This window comes from Lissotriton helveticus, chromosome 2_1, assembly GCF_964261635.1.
Source record: "Lissotriton helveticus chromosome 2_1, aLisHel1.1, whole genome shotgun sequence".
Lineage (NCBI taxonomy): Eukaryota > Metazoa > Chordata > Amphibia > Caudata > Salamandridae > Lissotriton > Lissotriton helveticus.
The window spans coordinates 337,845,832-337,866,258 of NC_136059.1; the positions used below are offsets into that span (position 1 = coordinate 337,845,832).

At 42.3% G+C, this 20,427-nt stretch overlaps 1 protein-coding gene across 3 annotated transcripts in view; it reads right to left on the reverse strand.

Moving 5' to 3' along the window:
- LOC144817963 (prolactin receptor-like) overlaps window positions 1-20,427 on the reverse strand; it is a 552,158-nt gene that overhangs the window by 14,096 nt on the left and 517,635 nt on the right. For all 3 annotated transcript variants that reach the window (XM_078674935.1, XM_078674936.1, XM_078674937.1), the window contains 3 exons: window positions 19,510-19,679; window positions 11,004-11,164; window positions 4,150-4,291 (listed from right to left, as the gene is read on the reverse strand). In XM_078674935.1, coding sequence (XP_078531061.1) covers window positions 4,150-4,291; window positions 11,004-11,164; window positions 19,510-19,679 — 473 coding nt within the window. The remainder of the gene's footprint in view (window positions 1-4,149; window positions 4,292-11,003; window positions 11,165-19,509; window positions 19,680-20,427) is intronic.

Genomic DNA, 20,427 nt, shown 5'->3' on the forward strand with positions numbered 1-20,427 from the left:
CACTTTACACATTATCTCTAGAATAAACTTGACTGCTCTGTCAAGCTACCAAGGGGGTACGCAAAGTTTATATGGATCAACCTAATAAAATATTACACCTAAAATGTAATCTCAAATAATTATGTTAACTAGCAAATGATTGTACATGCCCATTGACATGCAAGGACTGATAATGTGTTCCCTAATTTGACTCATCCATACTGAATTAGTGAATTTAAAGGGATTGTCCTGACTTGCTTGTGTAAGGGTTGACTATAGTCGAGAATGAGCGGTACAGAAGTAGTAGGGCTGTTCCATCTCTGAATCTTATGATATCATCCCTAGCATCTTCAAAGATTATGTATCCAGGTCTGGGCACATCTGTGAAAGAAACTCATCAATGATATTACTAATTTTCAGAATGCTAGTGTCCTGGTACAGACTGAATGCTAGGGATTGATTAACTATTGTCTGGTGACTTAGAGCAATCTTTTTTTCTAAAGATGAGATTACTACTGCTATTTGAGTATTCCAGGCCAGCATCTTTCCCCAGAGTTGGTTGAATTTTTTTTTCAAATACTTTTTTAAAATACCTGTTCGTTTTTAGAATTTGCCACACTGTTTGATAAAATTACTGTCTTCCGCATCACGGAGAGCGCTGAGCGCTGATTGGCTGTTTAGAGCCAATCAGGCGCGACGGGAGGTGCCTGTAGGGCTCACTGTCCTTTTAAATCGCACCTGATGCGCACCTGATGCGGACGCGCCGCGCCAAAAGCAAGCCCGTCTGCGCCCGTCCGCGCTGGGCCGCTGCCAGGTGCCTGTTGTGCTCACCGTCCTTTTAAATCGCACCTGATGCGCACCTGATGCGGACGCGCCGCGCCAAAGGCTTGCCAAACCCGTCTGCGCCCGTCCGCGCTGGGACCCTGCCAGGTGCCAGTCATTCTGTCCAAATCACAAATGTCAGGTTAATGTATACACGTTCAGAGCTCCTATCCCTTGACACAAACTGTTCTAGTTGTTCAAAGCATATTTGGTCTCCTTTGATCGATTCATTTCTGTGTGAACAATGTTCTTTTAACTATAAAACTGTTGGGAGTGGTATCCCCCTTCGGGCTCAACCAGGCTAAGGTTTGTCCGCCTAAATTGCCGATCTTTCACAAAACACCACCCAGAGATATTTGATCTACTCACAGACGAATCTCCAACTGGAATTTTTTTGACTGGGACCGGGCTAACACAGGACTCTGGTGGAGAAGGCTGGTTGGCTCTTCCCACAGGCTATAGTATGTATCAACGTAACAGATCTATTAAGCGCGGTGGAGGTATTGCACTACTCCTTAAGGAGCCTTTTTCATGTAGTTTTAGGAAGGAGGATATTCCTGAATTTGAAAGTGCTTTTTTAAAAATCACCCTTAATCACAATTTCACGGTTTCGGGGCTGCTTATCTATCGCCCGCCCGGCCATCCAATGTATTTAGGGAAGCCTTAGTGAATAAGGTTATTCCACTTGCTAGTAAAGCAGCAAACTTTACAATCTTGGGTGATTTAAATCTTCATCTGGAAGATAGCGGCAAATTGGACATTGCCTGCTTCCTAGCTGACCTAGAGGCTAATACAACATGTGACTGATTGTACCCATGTGGCCGGCCACCTGCTGGACCCTATATTTTCTAATCTGGGCTCTATTACGGTGTCATCTCCGTTTCCCTTGGTCTGGTCTGATCCCTTCCTGGTTCCTTTTTCCTTTCAGCAGCCAGGGAAACTTGCTCCGCATTGTCCCTGCCCTGTGATGAAACGTCCTTGGTATAAATTGGATGTTAGTCAATTGTCGGACTCTTTGTCAAGTTCTAAACCACAGTTCCCTTCTAATATAGAGGTAGTTGATACTCTTTTCTAGGACTGGCTGACCTAAGCATTAGATATCAGCATTCCTGCAAAACTCAGTTCAAAGAAGAAACAAGGGCCACCTAATCCTTGGTTCAATGAAACCCTGGTGAAAGCTAAAAAAGTTTGTAAACAACTGGAGCGTTCATGGAGGCATGCCTATGATCAGGAAGCAAAAAATAAATACAGCTATTCAATTAAGACATATCATAGGCTGATCCGGAAAGCTAGAGCTGAATACATTGCAGCTATAATTACGGAAAGTAAGAATCCCCCTAAAATGATCTTTTCCCTTCTCAGAAAGATGCAACATTCTAATGTGAATGCGGATCCCCAAGTCTCCTCCAAAGCTCAGTGTGATGAACTTGCAGGTTTCTTTCTGCGTAAGGTGGAGACCATTTATAATAACCTTCCAACTACTTGCTCCCATTCAGCTAGGGTCAACACTGATCAAATAGTTGAGACAGAGGGCAGGTTGGTCACTCCTGAATTAACGCTGTGTTCCTTTCCTTTACGTTCACTCTCTGAGACGGAATCTCTTTGTTTTAAAATTATATCTGGTTCCCCTGCTGATCCCTTGAGACCTGACCAACTCCGTCTTGTTTCCAACTCAATTTTACCAGCGGTTAGGGAATTGATTAATCTGTCACTGACCTCTGCATCATTCCCGGCAACATGGAAATATGCAAAAGCTGTTCCTCTGTTAAAAAAAAACGTCCTTAGAACCTTCCAACCCGGGCACCTTCCGCCCGAACTCCCAACTTCCTTTTTTAGCAAAAGCTACCGAATCCTATGTAAATACAGTTTTTGCTGAATTTATTGAGGGGTCAGAACAACATTCTCGACCCCTCACAAAATGTGTTTCGCCCACGCCACAGCACTGAGTCGGCGCTGCTGGCCGTGACCGATGATATCCGGGGCAGCCTAAATGTCGGGGATTCTGCGGCCTTGATTCTGTTGGATTTAAGTGCCGCCTTCGACACTGTTTCCCATGACATCCTGTTATGTAGGCTGCAGGATATTGGGGTCAGGGGGTTGGCCTTGGCCTGGTTTCGCTCTTTTTTGGAAGGCAGAACTTTCCAGGGTGCTGTACCAACGCACCATTCGCTGGTGTATGCCATTAAGCATGGGGCTCCACAGGGCTCAATATTGAGAACTGCGCTGTTTAACATCTATGTTCAACCCCTAGCAATGGTAGCAAGAAGTACAGGGATGTCATTGGTTTATTATGCCGATGACACCCAGCTAGTTATTGCCTTTAGAAAAAAGTTCAAAAATAATCTCCTTAAATTTAAGGAGGACCTGTTAGCAATCGCAGACTGGATGAAAGCCAACTGCTTGCAGCTTAATGCTGCTAAATCTGAAATTCTTGTGTTAGGGAGAGACAGTGCACTTTGGTCAGAACAGTCGTGGCCCGACAAACTTAAACCAGCGCCAGCGCCCAAAGAGGCGGTTAAGAATCTCGGTTTTTGGATAGATAGGGATCTCTCTTTCGATACCCAATCTTAAGTTCTTGCTGGGGTCTGTTTTGGTCTCTTGAGAGGGTTAAAACCTCTACTCTGATATTTCGAACCAAAAATCTGCCAAACTATCCTACAGGCTACAATTTTAGCCAAGTTGGATTACGGCAACTCCCTTTATCTAGGCGCTAATAAATCTTGTATTTTACACCTCCAAAGAATTCAGAGTGTTGCGGCCCGTGCTTTGCCAGCACTGACCAAGTTTTGTTTGGTATCTAATTCATTACCTAAACTTCATTGGTTACCAATAGCCAAAAGAATTCAGTTTAAGTCCTTGTGCGTAGCGCATAAAATTCTGTCACAACAAGGCCCTCTGATCTTAGCGGATCTGTTGGTTCAGTACATCACGAACCGTACCCTTCACTCCGCCAACTTGGGATTGGTGTGTACCCCCCGTTTTCAAAGAGCCAGGGCTGGTGGTCGATCATTTAAGGTCCAGGCGGCCCAACTTTGGAACTCCCTTCCGCTGTCTATCAGAGGACTTCAGAATCATCTTAACTTTCGTAAAGCTTTAAAGACCTGGCTCTTCCCGGCCTAACTGTTTGGGTTTGTTAGAGTGGCATTTGGCATTCGTTTCTTGGGTAGCACTGGAATGCCCCGTTGCTGGGGCAGCTATGCGCTGTATAAATCTATAAATAAAAATAATAATAATAATAATAATGATTGTGTTGAATCCCAATAACGAGTATGTAGCAGGTCGGCGACTGCTGATGTAAAACTACTAGCATAGCTTTTGCATTTCAAGCAGTGACAATTGAGCACTTACTGTCTGGAATCTGGATGTAGCTTTCTGGACTCCACATGCTCCAAAACCCATGGTCAGATTTGCAGCGCACTTGCACAATGTAGTTCTCACTGGGATTTAAACTAAACACCTTGAGCTGTCGTTGTTTACCAGCAGTTAGTGTCTGAAGGAAGAAGAAAGAACATTCTTTTTCAAACACAGTGGTAGAAATTACAGTTTGCAAATTAAAATCATAATGTAACATATTGATTTATGAATCAACAACCAGAGCGATCTCTAGCTAAATAGAAATATGAGTCAAACAGATGTGACTACAATCCAGACCTTCCAGGCCATGAGTGCAGTAAAATAATGAATCAGTACAATAGATTTTCTTTGACCAATTATAAAGGACCAACCTTTAGAAGCAAAATAACCTATGAGCCAAACTGATCTGACTAGTGGGATGACATCATTAGATATATTACAATAAACAGTTACGGTTAGAATAAATTGGATTATACATTTAAGGACTCTTCCTTCCAAAGACATTTTTTTTTAAATTGTGTAAAATAGCGTACTTCAGAGCGCGGTTTTCAATAAATTTGCTCAAAAGCCATAGGTTTAGAAGGGAACACATTAAAAATGTAAATGGGTTTATGGCGTGCGAAGCGAATGAAGTCCGATGCTCCCCAAGATTGGATTTTAAAATGTGGAGTGGATGCCCTCTCCAATACGTCAGTAATTATCTTCATAGTGCCATGGCAAGCATTTTGCCATGGATGCCCACCATGTTCATGGGTGCTCTCTTAAGTCAATAATTACATACAATACGGCAGTGCCAGAATTTTGCCATTGACGCCAGCCATGTATCATGGGCGACTATCCCTGTCAAAATGACTTCTAGTGCATCAGCCTGTGTTTTGTCATGGTTGCCCCCAATACCAAGAATTATATGTCTAGCCTGGCTGTGCCAACATTTTGAATGTCTTTTAAGCCAAGTATTTGCCCCTGTAGAAAAGTGCAAGAATTCTGCCATGGGTGTTCTTTATGCCAAGAATTGCCTCCAATATGATCGCATCAGCATTTTGCCACGAGTGCTCCTTAAGTCAAAAATTGCCTTCAATATGCCAGTGCCCACATTTTCCCACTAGGGCTCCTTATGCTAGTAATTACCTTCAATATCTCAGTATTAGCATTTTACCTCCATAAGCCAAGAATGACTTCCAGTACTCCAGGACCAGCAGGAGGCTTGCAAGCAAAACATTCTCACTTATAATTACTTACATTCCCTCAGTTAAACTCCCTCACACTCTCTCAGTCCCACACACTCATTCATACTCACTCACACTTATTTTTACTTGTTCACTCTCTCGTACTTGCTCAGTCTCGCTTATTCTCACACCCTCTGACTCACTCACTGTCCCTCTCTCCCCGTCACTCACTCTCGCGCATACAGACACAAGCTGACATGCTCCCACATACTATACTCTCACAAACTCGCTGTCACCCACACATATAAATGGACCATTTGAAAGATGTGAAATGTTGTTTTACTTACCTTCAGCTGACTGACTGGTCCCCCTCGGCTCCACGGGTGCTGGTGCTAGATTTGTGACGTAGCAAAGGAGTGATTTGGAGGGGGCAATTCACCCCTGGTTTCAAGAGTTTTGAGGGAGTGTACCACCCTCTCCAGCCCCCAAAGGCCACCCCTCCCCCCCGTGCTCTTACTTGCGGCCGTCACAGGGCAGCAAACGCAGGGACTGCTACGGGCAGCAAAAGGTCTAGCTACACCACTGTACTAGATAGCTCACTTGATCCCACCTCACCCAATGACATTTCATGTTAAAGGGAAAGAAAAAGGGTTTGCAATTTAAGTGCAATGGGGGAAAGTGGTTGTGCAGTCAAGAAAAGTAATAATGCACTTTTGCCCCAGTGGTATGCATTAACCACAATATCATCATTTTATCTGAACTTTTTATGCATGAACGTTTCACTTCAATGATGGAATGGAGGATCTGTGCAAAGTAAAATTGTAATAAATAATAAAATATTGAAACAAAACGAAAAGTGTCTCCAATGTTTTTACAGCTTTCTTCTTGTAGTTTGGGAGAAGAAATGGTAAATTACAATGAGGGCAACAAATTATTTTGTGAAAGGGAAATGGTCATGGTGGTAACAAAATTACAATTGGCACATAACAAAAAATGTAACACAGCAAAGGAGTGAGGAAAGAGGGAGGAGGGAGACTCTCCACTACATTACTAACATGGAATTGAAGACGTTGAAACATATCAAAATAGCTGCATCACAATTCCTGTTTAAACAATGGGACTTACTGGATGTTGGTACATGTTTTTCCTGTTAAATAGCATTTGATTGCAAGATTATCAACGATGTTAGAGGTAGTCAAACATTGTTATGTTTATTTCATTTGCACTGGGGCAGAGATCTTCCCTCAATTACCCAGAAGCGATTGTCCTGTATGTGATATGTCAATGATTTTCAATCCTAAGAATACTGTCAAGCTCCCTGCTGACCCTTTAGTGCACCTTAGGTGAGTTTGAGGAGCAGGAAAAGCAGGCGGTCATACAGGAGCGCCTGAGTATCATCACATACGGGGAACTCTTGAATACCAGTTGCGCTGTGGGTGGGGGGAGTGGACCGTTTTTAGTCATGGTTAATAGAATTAGAGGGCAATCGCCCCATTACTCAAACCAGGAACACAGAGGGTGAGCTTATGGTGTCGCAAAGTGACATACACAATGTATTTGCTCAGCATTATCAATTACTATACGGCAAGCAACCTTTCATTTCACGGGAACGTGATAGAAACTAGTTGTGGTTGGGCACCACTTACCTCCTTGCACGCTCAGTCACGTGAGGGCCTGGGAGAGTCGATAATGGAGGCAGAAATTAAGGGGGCTATCGCAGAGCAGGCGCGGGACAGGATGCCGGGAACCGACGGGCTGCTGGTAGAGTTCGACCACACCTATCAGGACAGTCTGGCGCAGTGCCTAGCTGCAATGTATGGTGGCTCTGAAGAGGGGTGTGCTGCTGGACACCTTAAGAAGCCCTGATCATATCGATCCCGAAACCTCAAAGTGATGCGCTTAATGCAATGGTGTACAGGCCCCTGTTTATGGTAAATTTTTACTACGAGTGCTTAGCAAAATACTAGCTAACCGCCTAAAGCACATCTGTCAGCGTTGATCCACTGAGAGCAGTGTGGCTTACTACCTCAACGCAAAACCTCCTTAAATATTACACGGCTATTTAGAGTGATGGACGAATACCTCCTGAACAATATTGCAATATGGCGCTGGTCCTTTAGAGACACTGAAAAGACAGTTGACACTATACACTGAGAGTACCTCAGAACCGTGATGGCACGTATGAACCTAGGACAGTGTTTTTTTTTATTTATTTTTTTATTTTTAAGGTTTTATAGAGCGCGAACATGACCTATGAGGGTATCAGAGCGCTTTACAGATACAGTAGAGTAATACAGGGTCAAATCACACGATAAACGATAAAAACTAGGTACAAAGGAGGGCTTAGGGAGAGTCAAGGGATGAAGGTGGGACAGGGTCGCAGAGGGTACTGTACCTGGGGGATGTGAGAAGCTATACAACAAGGATAAGTAGAGTACAATGAATATTATACAAATAATACAAAAAGTCAAAGTGGTGCGATAAGTGGCTTACTCTATTATGCTCAGGAGCCTCTGCTAGAGTTTGAATAGGGCGGTATATATCTGAGATGCTTAGGGTACCCCACGGCACTTGGTGGGGTTGTCCACTGTCCCCACTGCTCTTCGTGTTTATGGTTTGTTTGTGTGCTCAGGATAGAGGGAGTGGGGAGAGAGGTCCCGCTGGGGGATTGGGAGCATGTGGTGTTGCTGTATGCGAACAACTTGCTCCTGTATCTCTGGGATGCCGACACAGGGATAGCATGGAGCATTGAGCCTATTGAGGAACTGGCGAGGGTATCGAGCCTTCAGACGAACTGAAGTAAAACCTGCACTCTACCGATAACTGCTAACATTCTTACTTCAACACCAGCAGTGGTGCAGGCTGGCATTAAATTGGAACCCAGAGTACTACAGCAACTGGGGGTTAAGGTGTACCAGCTGAGACGGACGTCAGGGAGGGAAACTTGGGAGGGACATTGTGGGCCCTGCAGGCAATTGCTAAAATGTCCAATAATGGCGTGAATTGCAGTCGAAGATAGTAATGTTGCCTTGAGTCCTTTATTATGTTATGAACTTACTGATTTTGGTACCATAGACTTGGTTCGGGGAGCTACATGTGTTGCTGCAGGAATTGTTTTGGGATGGGGTTAGTCACTGGGTCTCTTTGAACATATTGCGATGCCCAATGGCTGAGGGTGGCCAGGGTGCCCTAAACTTTGAGGTCTATTTTTTCAGTGCAGCAGCAATGGCTTGCCCGATAGCTTATGGGGCTTTAGGTGGAAGAGATGGGGGAAGGCAGGAAGCCATGCAACAATGGGACACTAATCGTGCTGATGCTGGGAGTGAGGGTGTCATTGAGGAGAAAATCCACTCTCCTTGTGGTGGGGCTCCACAACTGAGAGGCTGCAATCAATAAAACAAAGCAACACATCCTTTATGCGCCAGTTCTACCTCGGGGAGGTGGGGGAAGGGTGCTACTTATCTGAGTCGAGACTGAGGGACTAGAGCAGTGTGGAAATAGAAACAATTGCTACGACGAGGAAGCCCTTCACATCATGGAGGCATTAATGGAGTATGGCGGCCTGTCGGGGACCAAATTTCTTAAATATGCACTATTGAGGAGCGCTCTGCTCCAACTGTGGGGTCCAAACATTAAAGAGCTGCGCAAGCAAGACTTTTTGCAGACCCTCCTCACCTTTGGTGGGGAGTGTAAATTAATCACCTTAATTTACCAGACATTTCTATCCCTCACACCTTTAAATACCAGATGGGAGGGTCATTGGGCAGACAGTTTAGAGTTAAAGAATGGGAATAAACCCTAGCGCAAGCCCGCTGGATATCTAGGAATACCAGATTAAAATACACCCAATTAAATTATCTTCACAAAACCTATCTCACACCTCATAGGATCAATGTTACGATGCAAGCTGACACCACCCAATGCCCTTGCTGTTCTCTGCATGACACCGATTTCATACACATGGTGCAGGGTTGCCCTATAGTGGGTCAGTTTTAGATTAAGATGATTCTGGATATCGAATGAACGCTCACTAAGCAAGACCTGGTGGCCATGGAAATATGCTTGCTGAGCTTGTACCCCGGACAAACCGAAAATAAGGTGGTATATATATTCTTGGATCTAGCACTCGTGGTTGCCCGCATGTTCATACCACTGCACTGGCAGTCGACTGGAGGGCCGCCGCATTGCTGATGGCGAAGAACGGTATAGAGCTGGGCAATAGTGGAAGGAGCTGCCCTAAGAGTGGAGTAGATTAGAGTGGTGCAATGAAAACCGGTAGAAGAGCGAAGGCTAGAGGTACTAACATCCTTTGTAGTGGGGCCTTTGTACAGGGGAATGGGAAAGTGAGTAACTGATTGCCTAGATATGGCTACTCTTTTGGGGATGGATGGCTATTGTGAGGCGGCTGCTGCTGTACTAACAACCGGACTTAAGTAGCATAAAAACGTCATTACCCACAGGAAGGGTTTTCCTAATGTTGCCAATCCACAGGTCTGACATTATTGAACTGAATGAGTGCACACAGGATATATAGAAGGTTCTTGGATTGTAGTTTGTTTCTGGTTAATATCTGAGACTCGAGGAAAATGTGCGATGCATGGGGGAGGGGAGCCAAGGTAGCCCTTCCCAGCTTGGCTGGAGAGCAGCTGGGATGTGTGCAATGCACTTTGTACTTTGGCAATTATATCTAAGTACTGGAATTGTTCCACTGCTGCATGAAAATTCCTCATAAAAACAGATAACAGATAAAAAAGAAAAAAGAAAACTGCCAACAGTCTTTCCTGGTTTCGTCTTTTAATCACTCTATAGGTTTCATGATTAAATCACAAAATTTCAGAACCAGAACGGGGCATATTTGACTATATGTATATTCTAAAATTACTCTACAGAAATCTAGATTGTTATACATTTCCCAGTTAGAAAAACGCATGGTTTTCATGTAATAAATTGTTCATAGTGTCCCACCATTCAGCTCATATTGCCTGGCTGGGATATAACTAAAAAGTAAAAGCAATTATCAAGAATTGCAAACTTCTCCAGATGAGATGTGTTTTTGAATGTGACATACTTTTTTCTCTGCAGCTTCCCCGGTAAGCAGGCCATTTAATATTTCAAATGTACCTCTTACTCAAAAAACAGATTAGTACAGCTAACAGCAAAGGTAGAAGTGTGCATATTATGCAAAAATAGATATGTTTCACTCTATGCATACTTAAATTATGGCTTCTTCAGACCCTGGCACTGATGTGAATGGTGCAGGTGTTGTAATGTCCCTACAGAAATCTAAATCTTGCAATGCTGGTTGTTTCATGTGAGACGTGTCACCCTCGAAGCTCCTGATTTGTATTTTGGCTAATGCTTCTTTACTGTAAGAGAAATGGGCAGTAGTTGAGTATTTAAAATATTAGAAGGTTGATAGTGACAATTGCAACGTAACTCTTTAGAAAGCTATTAGCAATTCAAGTCTATATTGGTTGCAATGATTCACTGTGCTTGTGAAAGAGGAGTTTTTTATAAACCCGAACTAACGTCCCAAAACTCCTACATCTTGCTTATTGCAATGGCAAATGCTGACAGGTAACACAAAGCTATACTTTTTTTAGAACTACTGCATAACACAATTTCCTAAACAGTCTTTTGAGGAACATTTTTGACACTTGCAATTCCTTGAAACCTGCTTACCTCCCATTCCTTTGCTTTCTTAGATTTGAATTGCACCTCGTATTCAATGGTTACCCAACCAGACTTGACATCGGCCTCTGAAGGTGGTGACCATTTCACCAGAAGATGTGGAGGATCATCGATTATAGACAGAGTCACGTTCAACGGGGGACGAAGCTGAACTGTTTAGAAATGGAGACAATATCAGTCATCGCCTTAGCACCACATTCAATTTCTATTTAAAAGGTTTCAAGAATTATGGAAGGAAGATCCACTTTGCTATGGCTCTATAGTTTCCACCATAGAAAGCTCAATCTGTAAACCTATAAGAAACACATCCAAGGTTTATTGGAAGGCTGTTTTAACCTGAGGTCACATAGGATTCCAGACTTTAACTCTACTTTGATTGCCAACCAAATGAAAAAGAGGAGACTGAAGAAGTTGCAGGTATCACCTGTTCAATTTTAAATAACAAGTGATACTTGTAAGTAAGATTTATAAAATAATTGAGATTTTCTATGCAGGCATAATTAATTTTGTCTCATCCACTCAAATGGATTTCTGCATCTCTTCACACTAGCATCCAGCTGAACAGCCAACCACTGAACTTGAGGAAGAATCGCTTGTGCTCCACTTGAAGGAAAGCCTTAACCTCTACCATGCTCATGACGGAACCAGGCCGCCATGAGCCACGGGCGGCGTGTGCTCATGATGGGGTGGTTCAGTCATGCGGCTGCTGCTCCGCCCACGCGGCATTAATTCCCCACCTGTGCAGGTGAATTAATGAGTGGGCGGGGCCGTGACGGAACCACGCCGTCATCAGCACATGCCGACCATGACTCATGGCGGCGTGGTTCCATCGCGAGCACGGAAGCGCTGCGCTCACCCCCCCACACCCCCGCGCCGAAATTTGTGCCGCGGCAAAGAGGTTAAAAGATAGTGTCCACCTTGACGCTGCCTACTTCACTCTTAGAAGCACCCCAGAAAATCCTATTGCTCTAAAATCAAGGGAAGGTGATGTGCAGTCTTCTACAAAATACTTCAATTAATACATGAATTATTAAAAAATACATGGTGATGTTGTTGGAAAGGTATATCCAAGCTGTTCTAAAGTGTCTCTTTTTGGTCAAGTGTGATGTGGTTGCAGCATACATCAAGGGAGGCATTACCCTTCTGGAAAGTAGGACAACTGTGCAGAACAACTGGGAGGTGTCCCAGAATCAATGAAGAGATGCTTCTCATACATATGCAATCTTGTCTTGCAATTTTAGAAATATTTCCTGATCCTCTTGCCCAAACTCTCTGCCTGATAATAGCATTTGGGACCAAAAGGGAAGGGCCCCAAAGTGTTTCATAGCAAGTTGGATATTTTATAATAATTTTCCTTGGTGTTCTGTATAATGTTTGGTGTTTTTCATTATCTCATTCATGTGACATTTTGTAAAGCCTTCAGTGTGTTGTTTAACCCACTTTGCTTTTAGAATGCCAACCTAGGCAATGACATTTTAATCTTATGTATGGTAGTTCCACGTCTTCTATGCACCACTTGTCTGTAATTCATCCAATATTTTAATGGTGAACCATTATAACATTTCTTTATTTACATTGTGAATATGCCACACTCAGCTATTGTTAACTGCACATATAATGTATCCATTTTTCTAACTATCTATAGGGTTTCTTACCATCCATATATATTTAGAAAATATTATACAACCTTAATAAAATTCTGATTCCTCTCTATATTATGCTGGGTCCACACATTGATGCCTCCAGGCTGATGTTTGCACTAAGCTAAGATTAATTACTTTGGGAGCTGACATTCTATATTCTCAAGCCTGTTTGTACTTCCAATGGCATTCAGTAAAGGGTACATAAGAAATCATAGATGCAGAGGCAAATTCCTCAGCTTGGACAATTTTTACTGTGTATTTTTATGCAAAGCAAACATTTTGATGAACATCATCGAATACTTGTATGTGTTATCTCTAGAAGGACATGAATCAAAGGGGCCAAAGCCTGGAACGCCCTTCCGCTCCACCTCATACAGACACTCCCCATCTTTGCAAGAAACCTCAAAACCTGGCCCTTTCACAGACCCCCCTCCTTGATGGACTGGACTCTGCAATCCCCCCCCCCCCCTTCAGCACCCCCACCCCAGGCGTCTTGAGACCCTTACGGGTGAGTAGTTGGCTTAACAAACACATGATTGATTGATTGTAGCTGTACTTCCCATTAATAGCCATGATCATGTCCTTTAAATGTATTAAATTCTTTGTAATAATAATTTTCTATATGATCTCTTACAAAAATCATTTACAACTTTCATAGAAGCATAGGATTGTCCCCACTGTTCACTTTGGGCAATTCAAGGCTTCTCGTACAAAGCCCTTATGAATCTACCATGAATCTTATATAATTCACTAGGAAAAGGTATGGGAGAAAAGGTTGCTCTTTGCAGAGGAATGGTGGCCGATCAAAGGATGTATTTGCACTGTGTAGGCATATATTCCCATCAGTGCTGATTACTGAAAGACTATATTCTACGAATAATATACTTTTAATCTAACGAAGGAGGAAATCTCTCATCTGAACCATGGATTTTAGCTGAGATGCCAGGATTTTCTAACACTAAATAAAAAAATGTGCACAAAAGGGCTTGGATTATTTGTTTCATTTAGAAAAAGATTAAGAAATGGCAGAAAAAGCTTCTTATTGAAGTTCAGCATTTCTACATTACTGCTTAGTTGTCATAGTGTTTTAGAGAGAGATACCTTCTCCGTAAGGGTGTCTGTGCAGTATCCTGTCAGAAGAGGAATGAGGGGGAAGGTGCATCCACTCTGCTTCGCTGACCTTGCGCTGACACTTTCTGACAGACATTACCCTTTTCCCTTTTCCAAACTCACATGCACAATATATGTGCTGAGGGTAAGAGTGAGGACACATCAGTTCTGCCAATACTAGAGTTGATCCCAAGACACTGCCTGCATTCCTCACTGGCTGAAACTGATAGAGCCTTGGCTAATTCAATTTAGACCTCGGCGAAACAGCTGCTGCCTAAGCCTGGTCTGTCTGTAGTTTCTGCCCTATCCTCTACTTGCCTGGGCCGGAGTACTGACACTGCACTGGCCGTTAGGCTCAGGGGGCATGAGAGTTGATAAGTGCAGCTATCTGCCTTATTAGTGCAGAAGGCAGGTACATGGCCAGGCCATGTGTCAAAGTGGGCACCTGTGACGCACTCTTCTGCATACTTAATGGATTGCTGCAGCCCTGTGTTCTCTCACCTTCCCACCATCACCATTTGACTTCCATCTTGATCCTTGGAGTACAGATGGACTGAGCTAGAGTTAAAAGCTGCAAGACTCAGGGTGACAGGCTAGCGAGGTTTGAAAATGCCCAAGCAATGACAGGTTCTGCACTTACTTCTAAACATGCTGTATTCTAAGGTATTATCCCAAAAACATATGTATAATGAAGAAGACTGGAAAGAAAACCGTGGACGACTTAGGGGTGGTGAAAGGCTGAGGTGGGCTCGATGGGATTTAAAGCCTGTGAACCTGCACCCAGACCATGTGAATTAGCATATGTATCACATGGCCGTGCTGCGTCATTAATGTATTCTTTCAGTCAAAAGAATACAATTTTGTCTTTGATTCTCTGGCATGTGCCAATATGTGTAAGCTTTAGTCCTTATTTTGCAAAAAGCTCAAAGAGCAATTGTCATATACACCTCTAACGTGTATTGTTGTCATTTCTATTAAATTCCCACAAGTCACTTATTTGCAACGTCTAACACACAAACAGTCAGTTAAAAGTTTATAAATATCTGCAGTGTGAGCCTGAAAGTGGGCGACATTGAGAAATCTTATATAGCATTATAGCGGAGGGCGATACCGGTTGTTAAAGGCCTGTGTCGCGGGCTTACAACAAGGAAGAGGGTGTTTAACACCTGGAGTAGCGCAAGACAAAAGGGTTACAATGCTATTGGAACATTTCGCCCATTGAGGTTAGAATGTTCTAAATGATAAAGGGAGAGGGTCAAAGACAAACTTTGGAATATTGGAGTAGGGGGGCTTTAACAACATTATTGGGCATATGTCACGTCATTGTCTTCAACGGAGCTCTCAACATTTTAAAGTTCCAAAATAGCCTTATAGCCGACCGTAGTGGCTATACCTGCCATCCGAGGCCCGCTCCCGCGTTAAAGCCAAGGGAGCGGGCCTTTAAAGGCCGATATAGCCCAGCTACAGCAGGCTAGAAGCCTATTAGAACATTTGCCACTAGAGGACAGAATGTCCTAATAAATAAAACAAAGGCGTCATGAGCCTGGTGAGGCCTTGGCTTGAAGTTGTTGCTGTGTGACAAACACTGGAATGTTGGAGCTCTGGGCCCAGCCATTAGAAGCCCGGAGCCACTCCATTTTCATCATTGGAGCTCTCAACATTCCGATGTTAATATATTTGCTAGAAGTCTGGTTATAGGAGCTGCTAACGGTGACTGAATATCTACAAGACCCACTGCTTGCAAAGCTACTAACTGTGAGGTAAGAAGAGACCCAGAGTACAGCTGGAACGCTTTCTCTTTACCTTTGGTCTTCGAGCAAAACTTAAACCTTTGTGTAATATTTAACCAAAATAAGAAGATGGTAAAATAATCTTCTAAGTTTGGGTCAACCTCTGTTAAAGTTCAGTGGTCTCAATGGAGCAAAGGACACAAGTGTAACAGTGTGATCCCTATGCTGTGTCTGCCTGAATACAACCTTAGAAATCTTTCACTTTTAACAATGCAAGGTATATTTGGAAATAGGTTTCAGTGCAATGACCTGCTGGTTAGTGTTGTGTGAGTATGACAAGTCCCTCGTTCTACACACTGCCCACGTTCACTTACACAAGTACTGTGAACAAGGCAACGGTGACAACAACATTAATGTTTGCAGCTGCTAGTTAAAGCGGTTATATGCACAGTGTAATTTTTGGATTTGTATTGCATAAGGTGCAGACTAGCCGTGTTTGAGTTTTAGTCTTGTGAATGATAAAAAAAACTTCAAAATTATTTGTGTATGTGTCCTGATAACAATAGCCACTTGCGTTCTGTTCTATAAATGCATACATGTGTACCATAGTTTGTACCTGCTGAATACAACTGAACCCTGCCTGTGAGTGTGTGCTTATGATTGCAAGTCTGTGTGCATTTAGGGCGGCTGTGTGAAAGTGTATAGCACGTATGTGTTTGCACACGCATATTTTAGAATACCTGTAAGTGACATTGCCTGCGTCTTTGGTATCAATGCGTGTGTATGTGCATATGCTTTGGCTGCATACAAGTGCACACAGCAGAGTTCAAGCATGTGTGTGTAATTGAATACATCTTTACACATGTCTCAATTCCTCTGTGTTGTTGATATGCATGTATTTTGTGACTGCATCCAAGTATAGACACTGATGAACATGCATGTAGATGTGAGTGAAAGTGTCATCTGATTATCCGTTTATAAACAAGTGAACTAGAACCCACCTTAATAGATAAATCTACATAGAATTCACCAACCTATATTGCATGTGTCAATTGATGTGCACATGCAAGCCTCTGAGTGATAAACAGGTGCTTTTGTAGTGAATTTGTTTGGATACGGGTGTAAATATGTGAGTGAGTCTGAACTCTCTTCTCCTTCTCCTCTAGGAAATTGCACAATATTCAATCTCTGTGTAAGAGTTGATTCCTACCCTGGGCTCTGAATGGGTTGGTGTTAGGGCCGATTCCTGCAATATTGCTAGGTTTGAAAGTTTATAGTTGATATTAGAATGCTGAGAAATCTAATGAAGACAATGAAGTGACTCCGGGATTGTAATGGCTGGCATAAGCCTGGAGCACCAACATTTTAATGTGTGTCTGCATGTTTCTCCCTTTTTAATTTAGAACATTCTACCCTTAGTGGGTGGAATGTTCAAACAGCCTTATAGCCCTTCTGCCTCCGGCTATCCAGGTTATTAAAAGGCCCTTTTCCTCATTATAGGCCCTTTCATGCGGCTCAGGCCTACAACTCAAGTTCAGGGCTTTTAACAACCGGTATGGCCCTCTGCAGTGGGCTATTAGACTATATTTATGCAGTTAGTGATTTTGATTGATTTATACGAGAAGACACATACCCCTTTGGCTGTTGTTTTATTATTTGCGTGGGTCATTTTGTCAGATAAAATCGAATAACTTTCTGTAACGTCTGCCTCAGTGTAGGGTTTGAGTACGTAACATCTACGTAATCTGTATACTCTTGGACCCTGCAATGTCTGTGTAACTGAGCAAGCAATATTGCTATATGAGGCTGTGGGACTTGATTAGCACTGCTGTCTATGGCAAGGGATAGTGAGATGTGCATAACTTTTCATTTTTATTCTGCTGCAGTCACCATTTCTTTCCCAAAATATACTCATAGGAAGTGACTAGTGTGGGTGAGTTTTTTGCCACTTCTTTATTCATAGAACATCGGCAAATAGAATTTGCACCAGGATGCTAATTTACCGATGCTGGCAACGTTCTAACCAGAAACCGTTAACTGAGCTTTTGTGCTTCACAGTCATGTGGTGAGTTGTTTGAGAACAAAATCTATTTAATATGTGTGGGTCATTGCTATACCACCCATGCATTGAATATGCAACACATACTTGTGAACAACATATTCATAGCTCTTACAGCAAATGTTTGCTCCATAATACAGGACATTTGGAAGAATCTATATTTTTACATCATCATTAATAACCATATACACCACGTTTTTAAGTATGGACTAATTTGAGTGTTTTACTTCTAACTCAGGATACACCATTCTACAATATACATTTCTTTCCTGATGAGACTTGTTTTCCATATTTGTATTTCTGAATTTTGTAGAAACCCAGAAATACAATAAGAATAAGTCGCAGCAAATTCTTTGTGGATGGAGCCCCAAATATTTTACCGTGTATGCACCAAGATGGAAAAAATTAGAAAAACGTTACTTACTTGGAACAGCAGAATTGCAGCCTACAGTGCTGTAGATTCACTTGCGTTGAACACTCCTGTCATTCAGTATCTGGCTTGGATTGTTTCTGGTTGTTTTTCTTTGAGGAAAAGGTTTTTGCTTTGAGGGAACTCATGATGCCTCTCCCTGAAGAAATCAACAATGCACCAGGATACAAGACTCCTCTTTAGATTGTGATTTTCCACACAGGCTGAGTGTAAGAGTGGGTGTGCGAAGCAGTACGATATCGGTGGGATGATAGGCGTGAGGAGATCCCTTCTTTTTACATGATCCCCGTCATTTCCTGGATTTGAAAGTTCATATTTGATAGTCATGCACAATTGGTGATTTTGATTGATTTATACCAGTGGGCACACACCCCTCTGGCTGTTGTTTTATGACTTTGTGAATCATTTTGTCAGATACAATAGGACATCTTTCAGTGATGTCACTGCCTTAGTGTAGTGTATGGGCATGTAAGATCTCTGTATGGTCTTGGATCTTGCAGAGTCTGAGTACCCGAGTAAACAGAATTGCTGTCAGAGACTGCATAAGCTATTTAGCATTGCTGTCCCTGGCAAGTGAGTGTGAGATGTGCATACGTTTTCATTTTTAATGTGCTGCTGTTACCATTCGTCACTTGGTATTTTCCAAACAATTCTCATAGGGAGATCTGGAAGGTTTCACCAGAAAACAGATAGTAGCTCATTGATAGATGAAGACATATAACATGAAGTGGGGATTGCTCACTTTTAGTAGAATCTAGATCTTCAGCTTTACTGAATATGCACTCATAGCATACCAATCATTGTTTAATTTTGTAATGATTCCTGGTTAGGATGTGCAAAATGTCAGTAATACCCTCCTTCCAATTAAGTAATATTTGTAAGACCTTCCAATGATTCAGCACTGAAGAAGGTTGATGGATTTCAGATGTACTTGGTTCTTCAGCTGTTGGCAGTTGATTCTGTGATGGCCTGTACTTTGGTATGTTCTTTCATTATGTCCTAGTGTACCAGAATCCAATGTAGTATCCTTCCTTGAGCAGCTGAATGCAACCATCAAGGACAAGTCCGAACCCAATCGTGGTAAAAAGCAATCAAAGCTTGAGGTAGAGTGAGTTTCATGGTACACTGTGGGTTTTAGGGAGAGTCCTCACGAGTCACCTTGAAACTTAAATCTCTTATTTACAGAAAAACAATTGGTAACGATTCTAACCCAATAGTAGATGGCAGGAGTGTGCAAAGTTTATGATCTCAAGTACACAGGTTGAAAACTTCCAGCATACAAAACATTCTCCCTCCTTTACCTGAGGGTCCATCAAAAATCATGGTAAGTGAAAATAGTGAGCAAGATTTAGGAGCTTGTGATGTCATTAATCTTAGTACATCTGATGATTAGATGGACACATTTTGCAATTTGGCCTACCTATAAAATCACAAATAAAAGAAAATCGCCTACACTGTAACTGGGCAAATCAAGAGCAATTTATTTTTTCTACTGATCTGTATCATAAAAATACAAAACACTTACCTATATACGCTACATCCACAAATTCGGGATCAGATGTAGTACTTCCCAGATCGTTGGTTGCATTCACAATGATATTATACATCGTCCAGATTGACGTGTGCTTTTTATCAAAAAAACAGGAGTTGGGACCAGAGGTTTTGTAGTCTGGACATTCAGAGTAAGTGTTTTTTCTAAAGTAAAAAGAACAGATAAAAAGACAATTGAATATATTTGCAGTGGTGGATTCACCAACAAAGGGTTGCCCTCTATCTACATTAATGAGTTTACATAACATTTTCAGCTTAGTTTATTAATTTACCATTGCAGCTTGTTCTTGCAAAGTAGTTTCCTTTTTCTGCTCCCCTGGTATTTATTATAAATATTTCTCAAACCTGCCTCTGAAAGAGTACATTCAAGTGATAGGTCCAGAAGGGCTAAAGTACTCTCATAGTAAATGGATGTCCAAAGATGGTTTATTAGTGTCAGATCTATTATAGGGTACCAGGATATCCACCTAGGATAAAGTTACATGAATCTGAATAGGAATTGATTAACTTTGTAAGTGTGAGCGTTGGCAGAATGTCGACACTCCACCACCTTCACATCGTACAAGTGTTAATCTGAAGCAGTCACTCGAACTGGAAAAGAAAATGTTTCTGGCCTTAACACCAGAAATATTTCCCTTTGGGAAACTGCTTTTAGGACACAAGGGAAGAGATTATCTCACATCATAAAACTATTTTCTTTCCAATCATTGTAACATGCTTGCTGATATTACAGTGGTTAAAAGTTAAACCAACGGGTGTCATTAGTGCTCACTAGTTTCACTTCCTGATCGGTGCAGAGAGGCATAACTCTGACTGCCCTGCACTGCTAGGGAAGTGGGAGACAGCGCTGGAAAGGGGAGTTCCACAGGTCTCCTGATAAAACAGTACCCCA